The sequence below is a fragment of the Leucopleurus acutus genome, assembly GCF_964270905.1.
Source record: "Leucopleurus acutus genome assembly, chromosome: 1".
NCBI lineage: Eukaryota > Metazoa > Chordata > Mammalia > Artiodactyla > Delphinidae > Leucopleurus > Leucopleurus acutus.
Window position 1 is genome coordinate 83,545,663 of NC_139142.1, and position 12,758 is coordinate 83,558,420.

The following is a 12,758-nucleotide window of genomic DNA, read 5'->3' on the forward strand; positions in this document are numbered from 1 at the left end:
CTGTAACCTAGATACCTCTGGGAAACATTTGCTTATATAGTATAATGCACAAAGTTATTTCTATATATTTTTAAATAAAATTACTTTGAACTCTAAAAGCCTTATTCTAATTCTTTATTAAGGTATTTTATATGATTATAGATAAATTTTATAGAAGTATTTCTCTTAACATTGAACACTTAGTCATTATAAGTATACACTGTCATAACATTATTCTTATGATGTTTCTTTACTGATCATTTCAGATTTTTGATCACCGTGCTGAAGGAGCTATAGATAAAAATGCTAACAGTGTGTTGATAAAAAGCCTGAGCAGGACCCCATCTAGTTGCAGCAGTTCTCTGGATTCAGTCAAGGCTGATGGGACCTCTCTGGACTTCAGCAGTAAGACCTTCATGAAGGCTAAATAATAGAAATCATCTGCTTACTTGACTAATAATAAATATATTTCAGTTCAGGAGATATTTGAAAGTTGTATAAGCTTTTTGGTAGTTGATAAGTAAAGTCATACTTAGTTTATTTTTAATTCTTAGTTATTTTAATAAATTGGGAAGTGTATATTATGAAAGTGATTTTCTTAAGAGGCTTATAATTAGTAGAGAAACATCTATGGAGCCTTAAAACTGTAATACACTTTGCCCTACAAACGACTGTCTTCCCAGAAAAATCCTAGCAGATAGCTTCAAGAGCTTGAACCACACATAAACCTGAACAATAACTAAAATTAAGTTTACAATTTAATTTTGACTTATTCATCACTTGAATTTGCTTTACTTGTAGCACACCCCAGTAGTCAAATAGAATCACAGTTCCTCAGAGATACCGTTTGTGAAGAGAGCTTGAAGGAGGTATGTTAAAGTAGTTCTCATTTCTAATGCAACTAATTTCCTTATTTTGTTTTCTCTTGTTTAATTTTTTTTTAATTATGAAATGTTTCAAATATACAGGAGACTAGTTTTCTTTTTTTTCTTTTTTTTGGTTAAGGATCCAACATGGCAATTAATTATGTGGAGTAGAATCACAATTGGAAGACCTACGTTTTGTTTTGTTGGATTTTTTCCCAATTTTACTGTTACTGAATAAACTTAAGAAATAATATTAGATAAAATCTGCTTATGTATAGCTTACAAATATCTGGATAGTGTTTCCACAAATATATGCAAAGTACTTTAAGCCATTTAGAAACAAAGGTGGTGGTTATAGTCAAAATGACTCACCTTGAATGGTCATGCAAACTTTTTTTTTTTCCTCAGAAACTCAGAGATGGGAGAATAACAATAAAGGAGTTCTTTATACTTCTTCAGGTCCACATTCTGATACAAAAACCTCGACAGAGCAATCTACCAACCAAAGTAAGTTCAGTTTCTTGGTAAAATAGTTATCTCAGTTAAAATATATTGTACTTGTTTACTAAACCGCATCAAAGCAAGCATTTATTAAAAAACAAAAAAAAAATCTAAGGAAGCAAATTTTCCTATAGAAGGTTTTCCTGTAGAAGGTACATTTGGGGTTAGCATAAAAATTGATTTTTTAAAAAATAATCATGAATTTTGAAAATGTGAAAAAATTTTTTTCATTTCTTGCCATCTATTTTGTTTTTTATACTTTTTCCTGAACATACGGTTTTTAAAAAACCAAAGTACAGCAGAAGTTTGGTTTTTGGGGGTTTTTTTTTTTTTTTGGTTTTTTGTCTGCATTGGGTCTTCACTGCCACGCACAGGCCTTCTCTAGTTGCGGCAAGTGGGGGTTACTCTTCGTTGCAGTGTGCGGGCTTCTCATTGTGGTGGCTTCTCTTGTTGCAGAGCACAGGCTCTAGGTGCGCAGGCTTCAGTAGTTGTGGCGCACAGGCTTAGTTGCTCTCCGGTATGTGGGATCTTCCCAGACCAGGGATCGAACCCGTGTCCCCTGCATTGGCAGGCGGATTCTTAACCACTGCACCACCAGGGAAGTCCCCGGCAGAAGTTTTTTTGTTTGTTTGTTTGTTTGTTTTGCAGTACGCAGGGCTCTCATAGAATACTTAAATAATACAGTCAACAAACTGAGTTTAAAAGATTAATAGACAAACATATCACTTACATACAAAATTACACAATATTTTTTTCACTTAAGTCTGTCGAACATTTACAAAAGTTAATTATGCCCTTGGCCACAAAGAAAATGGAAAAAAAAATGGAGATTTCGTGGACATCATCTGATCTTAATCCAATAAAATTAGAACTAATAAAAGGACAAATATCTTAGCTTCTTGGAAATTAAGAAACACATTTCTAGTTAACTCATATCAAAGAAGAAATCAAAACTATTTAGAAAGCAAAGTAAGGAGAACATTTAATGCCAAATATACGGGATATACAGCAGAAATTATACTTACCAGGGAATTAAAAGCCTGAGATATCATTGTTATAGAAAAGACTCTAAAAATAAAGGATTTTTTAACACTCACTTTAAGAAATTGGAAAATGAACAATAAAATAACATCCATAAAAAGGCAGGAAGACAGATTTAATGCAGGTAAATAGTAAAGTTATTGAAATAGAAAAAAAATAAGTAGAAAATATAACAGATCTAAAAACTGGTACTTTGAAAAGACAATAAAATAAGAAAACTCTTAAAGAGCCTAATTAAGAAAAAGGAGAAAGCTAAAATATATATGGTTGAGAAAGAAGACATGTCCACAGATTAAAGGAGAGATTAAAAGAATTTTTTTTTAATCCACCAACTGTGACGACAAATTTTAAGACCTAGATGGTTTTTCAGAAAAACATAAATTACCAAAATTAACCCAGGAACTGGAAAACTAATTAACTACCATTGAAATTTTTTTTTTTTACAATTTACCATTAAAATTGTCACTAGGACCAGATGAGTTCTAACTTTTAAAGAATAGATCCACACATACATGAATATTTGGTTTATGACAAAGATGCCCTTGCAGAACAGTGGCCTTTTCTATAAATGGTGTTGCATCAGTTGGATATCCATAGGAAAAAAAATGAACCTTGATTCAAACTTCACCCTATACATAAAAATCAGTTCTATACAACACCAGAAGTACAAGTGACAAAATTAAAATTTGGAGCTCATCAAAATTTAAAACTTGTGTGCTACAAATAATACCATCAAGAAAGGGAGGGCTTCCCTGGTGGCGCAGTGGTTGAGAGTCCGCCTGCTGATGCAGGGGACATGGGTTCATGCCCCGGTCCAGGAAGATCCCACATGCCGCAGAGTGGCTGGGCCCGTGAGCCATGGCCGCTGAGCCTGCGCGTCCAGAGCCTGTGCTCCGCAACGGGAGAGGCCACAAAAGTGAGAGGCCCGCGTACCGCAAAAAAAAAAAAAAAAAAGGGAAAAGACAACCCACAGAATAGGAGAAAACATTTGCAAATCATACATCTTATAAGAGGCTTGTGTCCAGAGTATATAAAGAACTCTTGAAACTCAAAAAGACAACCAAATTAAAAAATCGTCTGGGACTTCCCTGGCAGTCCAGTGGTCAGGACTTCACACTTCCAGTGCAGGGGGCATATCCGATCCCTGGCTGGGGAACTAAGATCCCACATGCCCTGTGGTGTGGCCAAAAAAAAAAAAAAAAAGGCCAAGAAGCTATGCAAATGGCCAATAAACAAAATTGTGATTAAAGAAATACAAATTAAAATGAGTTACTATCACACCCACTAGGGTGGCTGTAGTCAAAAAGACAAAATAATAAGTATTGGCAAGAATGTGGAGAAATTGGAATTTTCATACATTGCTGATAGGCATGTAAAACGGTGTAGCCACTTTGGAAAACAGTTGGGTATTTCCTCAAAAAGTTAAACATAGAACTATTATATGATCCAGCAATTCCACTTCTAGGTATTTACCTAAGAGAATTGAATACATACATCTAAACAAAAACTTGTACATGAGCATTATTCATAATAGCCAAAAAGTGAACTGATTATGAGTTACTTGAAGCTGGGATGGGGTGGAGGAGAATGGGGAATGACAGCTAATGGGTCCAGGGTTTCTTTTAGGGGAATGAAAATGCTGTAAAATTAGCTGGGGCTTGATGTTGTACAACCCTGTGAATATATTTTTAAAATAATTTAATTGTATACTTAAATGGGTGAATTATATGATGTGCAAATTTAATCTCAATAAAGCTGTTTAAAAAGAAATCAATTATAGGAGGATTGTATATCTAATGTGAAAAGTAAATCAAAGATGGAAACTGGGAAGATACTCATGCATCTTTTGGGTTGCCAACCTCATTATTCTTATCACCATAGTGCCCCTTCCTAGTAGAATCTCCTTGCCTCAGCTGAAGATGTGGAGTAGAAAGGTGCCTAGGTATGCAGCCAGAGTCTTAGGAAAAGCAGAAAGAATACCAGGGGACCAGAGAAAGCAGAGGGGAAGGGTAGGAACAGAGAGGATGCTGGCAGGGTGGAAGAGGGAGAGGATATGTAAGAAGCTAATCTTTGAGGGTATGAATGCTCCCCTTTCCTCTCAGGCCTTACAGAGGTCAGGAGGGGCAGTGTTAGGGAAATAAATCTGGGAACAAACCCATCAAGATAGTAAGAGAAATCAACTATACTTCAATAAAATAAATTTTTTAAAAAAGATGGTAAGAGAGTTCAAGCTATATCAGGAAAGAAATTTAAAAATCCCGAAGTAGAGGAAGGCCAAAGAAATGGAGTATGTGTGGGCTGTGGAAAATGAGGTTCACAGCTATGGGCATCTGTTCCAGGACTTAGATGACTATGAGTCTCCTTTAGGGTAGAACTGGGGAGAGCATTTTTGAGGCAGGTGGGGAGATGGGTGGCAGCCCTCATAGATAGATGTACAGCATCCATATGTGTGTATGCAGTTGTAGGAGCTCAGCTGGCAGCACTGGCAAAAGGTACTATGTAGAAATATCAAATCACTATATTGTGTAACAAGAACTAATAACATAGTGTTGTAGGTCAGTTATATTTCACAAACAAACAAACAAACTTATTAAAAATGAGATCAAATTTGTGGTTACTAGAGGCAGGCAGTGAGAGGTGGGGAAATAGGATCAAGGCAGCCAAAAGGTACAAACGTCCAATTATAAGATAAATAAGTGCTAGGGATGTAAGGTACAACATGATAAATATAATTAACACTGCTGTATGTTATCTATGAAAGTTGTTAAGAGAGCAAATCCTGAGTTCTCATCACAAGGAAAATTTTCTTCTATTTCTTTAATTTTGTATCTGTATGAGACGATGGATTTTTTTTTTGTTTTTTTGAGATGATGGATGTTTATTAAACTTGTGATAATCATTTCATGATATATGTAAGTCAGATCATTAGCTGTAAACCTTAAACTTATTCAGTGCTATATGTCAATTATATCTCAATAAAACTGAAAGAAAAAAAAAAGGTGCTATGGTAGTGCCCCAAGACCTCCTGCATGCCCAAGGAGTGGCTCAGGCCAAAACACTATAACTTACACCCTTTCAGTGCGGTTGAGGAACTACTGCAAGTACCCCTGCCAGGCCTGAAATACCCAAGAGCTGATTGTGCATAAATTGAGCACTTAATCAAAGTAAATAAGTCAAGTGAGGAGGGTGACCTGTGCATATAGTCCTGGACTCAAGGTACAGCAAATTACCCATGTATTGCATACAGCATGGGCAGTTGCATCCAGTATGTACCCATAGTGCATGAGCCTAATATCCATTGGCACTTGGCATTCCTGGTGAATCTCTGAGAATGTGGTCCCATGTTTCACTTTGTGGTTATGAAGCTTCAAGAGGAAACCTACTCTTTTTTAAAAAAAACTTTACTATTATAGGAATTTTCAAACATATACAAAAATAGATAATAGTTTAATGAAATCCCCATGTATCCATCACCAAACTTCAAAAATTATCAACTCTTTATTCTCTACATTTTCCTACCTCCCCACCCCTGTTATTTTGGAGCAAATCCCAGGCATCATCAATTTATCTGTATTTCAGTATGTATCCCTAAAAAGATGGGAACTCTTATTTTTAAAATATCCAAATACCATAATCATATCTTAAATTGATTAATTATTAAGTCAGTATTTATATTTCCCTGATTGTCTGCATTATTTTCCAATTTGTTAAGTTGCAACCCGGGTGAGGTCCAAACATTATAAACACTTGATATCTCTCTCTCAATTATCTTTTGAAGTATAAGGTCCCCTTCCATAACCCTCTCTTCCCCCCGCTTCTCTTTCTCTCTCTTCCTCTCTCCCCCTCTCTCCCCTAACCCCTCCCTTTTTATGAGGAAGCCAGATTTTTCCATACTCTGTTAAGTATGGATTTTGCCCATTGTGTATACCCAAACTTTCATTTTAACGTGTTCCTCTGCCCTTTGTATTTTCTGTAAATTGGCAGAGGCCTTTTCAGATGAAGGGTTTTCTTTTCAAGTTTACTTTATAGTTGTACTTTCATCAGGAGATAGTATCTGGTGATGATGTGATGATCAACCATTATTTAATGATCAACCATTATTACTAGATTATCTAGATCTAGTAATTCATTAGGAGTTGTAAAGTAGTGATATCCTAATTTTCTTCTTTTTTTTTTCATTTATTGTCTAAATACTTCTATAAAAAGAAATATTCCTTTATCAAGTATTTGGCTCCTATATGAAAGGCAGTCAGCCATTTTCCCAAGGAGGCCTGATTTCTTTGAGAAGAAGTATAGAGCTTTGATTTTTCTTTATAAATTTAGCCTTAAAAATATTTTTTAAGAAAGAGAGTCAACATCAGTTATAATTGCTTTTAGCACATTTTTACACTTTCTGAGCACATCTGTTAGAAAGCTTGTTACAGATAGAGAAATGAGAGTAAAATCTCATTCGTTATTTCCTTTTAATTTGTCAACTGAAAGGGGAGAATGAGAGGAAACTAACATTTGTTAGATTACTTTAGCAGGCCCTGAGCTTTGGTACCTTTTTTTTTTCTTAATATTTATTTATTTTTAGTTTTGGATGTGTTGGGTCTTCGTTGCTGCATGTGGGCTTTCTCTAGTTGCAGCAAGCAGGGGCTACTCTTCGTTGCGGTGCACGGGCTTCTCATTGCGGTGGCTTGTTGCGGAGCACGGGCTCTAGGCGCACAGGCTTCAGTAGTTGTGGCATGTGAACTCAGTAGTTGTGGCTTGAGGGCTCTAGAGCACAGGCACAGTAGTTGTGGCACATGGGCTTAGTTGCTCCGTGGCATGTGGGATCTTCCCGGACCAGGGCTCGAACCCACGTCCCCTGCATTGGAAGGTGGATTCTTAACCACTGGACCACCAGGGAAGTCCTGCTTTGGTACCTTTTTAAAAGACTTTTACTTTAATCTTAAGAGGTTGGTCAATATTGTGCCCATTTTATAGATGAGGAGACCAAAGCTTAGAGTGGTAAAATGACTTATTCCGTGCCACACTGCCTATAAATAATGTACAGTTGTGGCGTTTTGTTTGGTTTGGTTTTTATATGTAATGAGCCAACTTGGTTTTTCCAATACTGCATTAAGGACATCAGAAAGTCATTGGATTAGAGCTGTAAGACATTTAAAAAATGTCCAAAAGACACTTAAGACATTTTAAAAATAACTAAATTTTTACTGCTTTATTTTATGTATATTAGAAAAGTTTGAGTTCAACCTGGGATACAAGTAAGGAACAGGGTTAGAGAATAAAAATAGAAAAGAATAATCTTGGAAACTGGCATCTTTTATCTTTCTTTTAAGGGAGAGGTTTTTGGTAAGTTTGAATTTTCAGGTATTGATAGTTTTTAAAACAATGCATAGCCATTTTCCTTTCTACTCAATTTTATTGAGGTATAATTGACAAATAATGCATAGTCATTTTCAAATCACTTTCAATCCTATGAGTGGAACATCCACAGTTCCTCTAAACATCTGTGAGAAATTGACTTTGAGATTAGAGACTTTATTTCAGATTCCAAGTAGTAGCTTACTAGGTATATGAATTTAACAGAGTTTTCAAATTTTTCTTTGTAGAACTTTTTAAAATAGGCACTCTGAGACTTGAAACAGTTCTTGAACATGGTTTGGTTCTCAAAATACCAGTTTTGAGGGACTGATTTTTTTTTTTCCAGTTTACTGTAAACACATCACCTACTCCAGAAGACCTGATGTTAAGTCAATATGTTTACCGACCCAAGATACAGATTTATAAAGAAGATTGTGAAGCTCTTCGCCAGAAGATTGAAGAGTATGAAAGTTTTCATTTTTTTGTGTGTTTGTTGGATGGGTAAATAATCTGTGTGGCAAGGTTTTGATTAGAATAACACCGGCATAGGAAAAGTTGATAGCATTAATTGGTAGTGTGATATAGTATATGGGAAAGAGTTTCAGCTTTGTAGTCAGACAGATGGAAGTTCAATCCTGGCTACAACAGTAGCTGTGTAACCTTAGGTAAGTCATTTAACCTTCATTTCCACATCCATCAATTGAGGATAATAATACCTACTTAATAGGTAGAAATGAGCAGTAGAAATAGTGTATATAAAAAGGTTGCATGCCATTCTTAGCAAAGAGTAGGTCCTTAATAAGCAATCATTATTAGATTATGATATCATAAATTGCAAAAGAACATCTTTAAAAGAAGATAATACCCTTTAGAGATTTATATATAGTGCCTAAAATCAAGATTGACTTTGGGTTTATAATTCTATCACATTTGCCCTTGATTAGCATTTATAAAAGAACAAAGTTTTACTCAGACTATTGTCAGTGGTTTGGTATAAGTAGATGCTGCAGACTAATTTACAAATCAGGTATATGTAGATTTTCGCAGGTAAATCAAGACTTGCGACTCAAGACAATGTTTATATCATACTTATCTAGAACTGTCAAACTAAATTTGAACCAATCTAACAAATAGAAAAGAAATGAAACAATCTTTTAAGAATCGTGTAGTTTTAAAACTTTTGGTGGTGAGCACACTGTAGTGTACATAGATGTCAAAATATAATTTACACATAAAATTTATATAATGTTATAAACCAGTTACCTCAATAAATAAAAATAATTAAAGGGAATTATGTAGTTTTAAAACTAGAAGTTTAAGATGCTGTTAAATTATAGTACTGCAGATTTGCCTGATTTCTGGCTTGTTCATTCAAGAAATATGTATCGAGCACCTACTATGTGCCAGGCACTGTACTAAGTCCTGGGGTTCATCACTGAACAAGACAAGTTTCTTATCTTAATGTTGTTTAAAAGAGTTGGGTGTCTCAGGATTTGTCTGAGAATGTTTTGTTTTGAATGAAATAGGTAGATCTTGTATACAATGAAAAGTCTGTTTAGATGTATACAATGAAAAGTCTGTTTAGATGTGCTCTACTGTTTGATTTTGCACCTATGTGCCTGTATATATTATCTTCTAACTCTGATAAAAATGTATTTCCTCTACTTATTAACAAGAAACTAATATATAACTTTGCTACTTTTATTAATGGTATTCTATAAAGGTGAGATAAGACCAAAGTGAATTGGAAACCTTTACTTAAAATAATAGCTACGGGGCTTCCCTGGTGTCACAGTGGTTAAGAATCTGCTTGCCAATGCAAAGGACACGGGTTCGAGCCCAGGCCCGGGAAGATCCCACATGCTGCAGAGCAACTAAGCCCGTGCGGCACAACTGTGGAAGCCCACGTGCCACAACTACTGAAGCCTGTGTGCCTAGAGCCCATGCTCTGCAACAAGAGAAGCCATGACAATAAGAAGCCTGCGCACCGCAATGAAGAGTAGCCCCCGCTCACCACAACTAGAGAAAGCCCGCGCACAGCAACGAAGACCCAACACAGCCAAAAATAAATAAATAAATAAATTTATTACAAGAAAAAATAATAGCTACAACTTCACAACAATAATGCATTCACAAGCTTAAGGATTCTCTATAAGCGACGTATTTTCATTTTGGAACAAGTTGTTGCATTGAGATGAGAATTCTATTTATTTGGGAGGGAAGTTTTTTTGAATCATAACATTCTTGAACTGTCCTCCAAGTGTTGAAATAATCAGGCTGGCCGCTGTTCCTGAGTGAATTCCCCTCTTTATGTAGAAAAGAACTAGGAAAAATTAAGTGTGCCTGTAGATCTGAGCTGATTCATTCTAGCTGACTTCTGAACTCCGTGCTAATTAACTTTTCTATATTTTAGATTAAAGCTTTCTGCACTGAACCAAGATAAACTGTTCACTGATGTAAATAGGAACCTATGGGAAAAAGTGAGACACTACTCTGATGAGGAGGTACTTTTTTCTCATTTTCTGAATGGGAATCAGTATAGACATTTTGAAAAATGTTTATTGTGAAATTAGTAACTGTTACTTGATAATTAGTGATGAGTTCTTTAAAATTTACTTCTCAGATATAATATGTAAACAAGATTTTATTATACATGAATGATTATTAATATATAATCTTTTCAAACCTTAAGTGATCAATTTAATATATGAAATATATTTGAAATTTATTGAGTTCCCTCCTTGTTTGCTTTTCACTTAGATTAAGATGGGGAAGAGATTTACTTTAATTGATTAAATTATAAGCAACTCATTTTATATTTGCCCTAATTAAAGAATTTTATTAACTAAGAGCCAGTCATTTTCTAATTTGTAATATAAGTGAATTAAAAGTAGGAATCAAAATTGAAATCTTTGGTTCTGGACTTAAACTATTAAATGGTATTAAATTTGCAACTGAGAAGCCTTAGGAATCAGAGTCTAGGATGGGCAAAGCTTAGCAGGTACCAGCTGAACCAGCCTTCCCAGACCATTTGCCTTCTCTAACTCATTTGTTTGAGTGCAGTGTAATCTTTGACTTTCCCTTACAGCTGAAGGCCTTTGGAATTTACCTGAACAAAATAAAATCGCGTTTTACCAAGATGACTAAAGTCTTCACTCACCAAGGAAAAGTGTCCCTGTACAGCAAGCTGGTACAGTCGGCTCAGGTAATTTGAGACAGTTAAGAGCTTAGAAAGATCTATTAAAATTACTTTATAATTGGGGCTTCCCTGGTGGTGCAGTGGTTGAGAGTCCGCCTGCCGATGCAGGGGATGCGGGTTCGTGCCCAGGTCCGGGAAGATCCCACATGCCGCGGAGCGGCTGGGCCCGTGAACCATGGCCGCTGAGCCTGCGCGTCTGGAGCCTGTGCTCCGCAACGGGAGAGGCCACAACAGTGAGAGGCCTGCGTACTGCAAAAAAAAAAAAAAAAATTATAGTGGTTATGGAATATGAAGCATGTTCCTTAGGAGACATGTGAATGAGAGCTGGGCAAAAACTTAAAATTGTTCATAAGAGGTGGGGTTCAATTTATTGAAAGTAGTAAATCCTGGCATCTTGAGTAATTCTAGAATATATTTACTAATATGTGCCTATGTGTCATCTCAAATTTGTTATTCATTATACATACTGAAATAAAACAATACAGGATTCTGATCTTCCATTGCTAAGGACTGTGCTGTAGTATGATCTTCCTCATAGTCCATACTCAGCTGTGTTTGTGTGTGCATGTGTTTAAAGTAGCATTTCCCAAAATGATCATCCTTTAAGAAAGGTCTTGCATAAAAAAGCTTTCCATTGAAAATGTCTGGGAAATGTTACATGCAGTGTCCCCCTTTTGGAGAAATATAATAACTAGCATATTAAAGTCTAAGGTCAGAAATATACATATATATTTTTTTTTTAGTCTAAAAAGAAAAAAATGCTATAATTCTATTTGACCAGTGTTTCCCAAATTTATTTGACCATAGAACATTTTTCATGAACTCTTTTTAAGTAATATATATTAACATCTTATATTACATGGAAATGCTAAAATAAAGCACAAAATATGAACTTATATTAATCTGTTTTGTATGCTTTAAAAAATTCTTTTAAGACCAGACTTGAAGTTTTGATCTTTGTTTTAAGATTTGCCTGTTCATGAATTAGACACAGCAGTTTGAACCACTTATAATGTTATAATGTTTTGTTTGGAGTTTTAACTTGACAGTCTATGATATTGTGTGTTTAGAACGAGAGGGAGAAGCTTCAGAAAAGGATAGATGAGATGGACAACATACTTCAGAAGATTGATAACTGTCTCACTGAGGTGGAAATAGGTAAAGTATCCTGAATACTTTTCCAAAAGAAAATTTAATTGTATCTAAATGCTTCCCTACAGTACACATTGCTGGTAGCACTATGCTGAAGCCTTGTATTAGTAGCTTGAGCCATTAAATTAGAGCAAATTAAAACTCCTTTACTGTCATTCATAATGCAATCAACAAGAAATGCCCAAGATAATAAGTCTCTTTGGGAAGCTCTTCATAACCTAGACCGTGATGTTGTGTTGTTGTTGTTGTTTTAATAAATGAACTTACCTCTGTTTGAAAATTATCTATCCTTTCAGTTGGATCTCTCATGATCCTGACTTGTTAGTATTATCTTGAAACTACTTTCTCAAAGATCACAAAATTTCCCATCATCATCAGATTTGGTAGCTCTCAGTCCTTAGCCATCTAGATGTCTTTCATCATTTGACACTGCTTATTATTCTTTTCTTCCTGAAATTTTCTTCTCCCTAAACTCTATGATACTGCACTACCCTGACCCTATTCTTTTCTCCTAGCTGTTCCTTTTAGCTCCTCTGTTGTCCCTTCTCTAACCCCTTGTGTAAGCATTTAGATTTTATCATCTACTCATTTCTATATTCTTTCCCCTAATGCTTTCATCTGCCTTAACAATTATGTTATATGAATAATTCCCAAATTCAGTGAAATTCATC

General features: G+C 35.3%; 1 protein-coding gene across 1 annotated transcript in view; it reads left to right on the forward strand.

Moving 5' to 3' along the window:
* The window catches only part of KNL1 (kinetochore scaffold 1), a gene marked incomplete at both ends in the record, with an annotated part of 56,689 nt that overhangs the window by 33,090 nt on the left and 10,841 nt on the right, over positions 1-12,758 (forward strand). Inside the window, 7 exons of the mRNA XM_082848577.1 lie at positions 246-384; positions 781-848; positions 1,254-1,352; positions 8,083-8,198; positions 10,150-10,240; positions 10,825-10,941; positions 12,006-12,093. Coding sequence (XP_082704703.1) covers positions 246-384; positions 781-848; positions 1,254-1,352; positions 8,083-8,198; positions 10,150-10,240; positions 10,825-10,941; positions 12,006-12,093 — 718 coding nt within the window. The remainder of the gene's footprint in view (positions 1-245; positions 385-780; positions 849-1,253; positions 1,353-8,082; positions 8,199-10,149; positions 10,241-10,824; positions 10,942-12,005; positions 12,094-12,758) is intronic.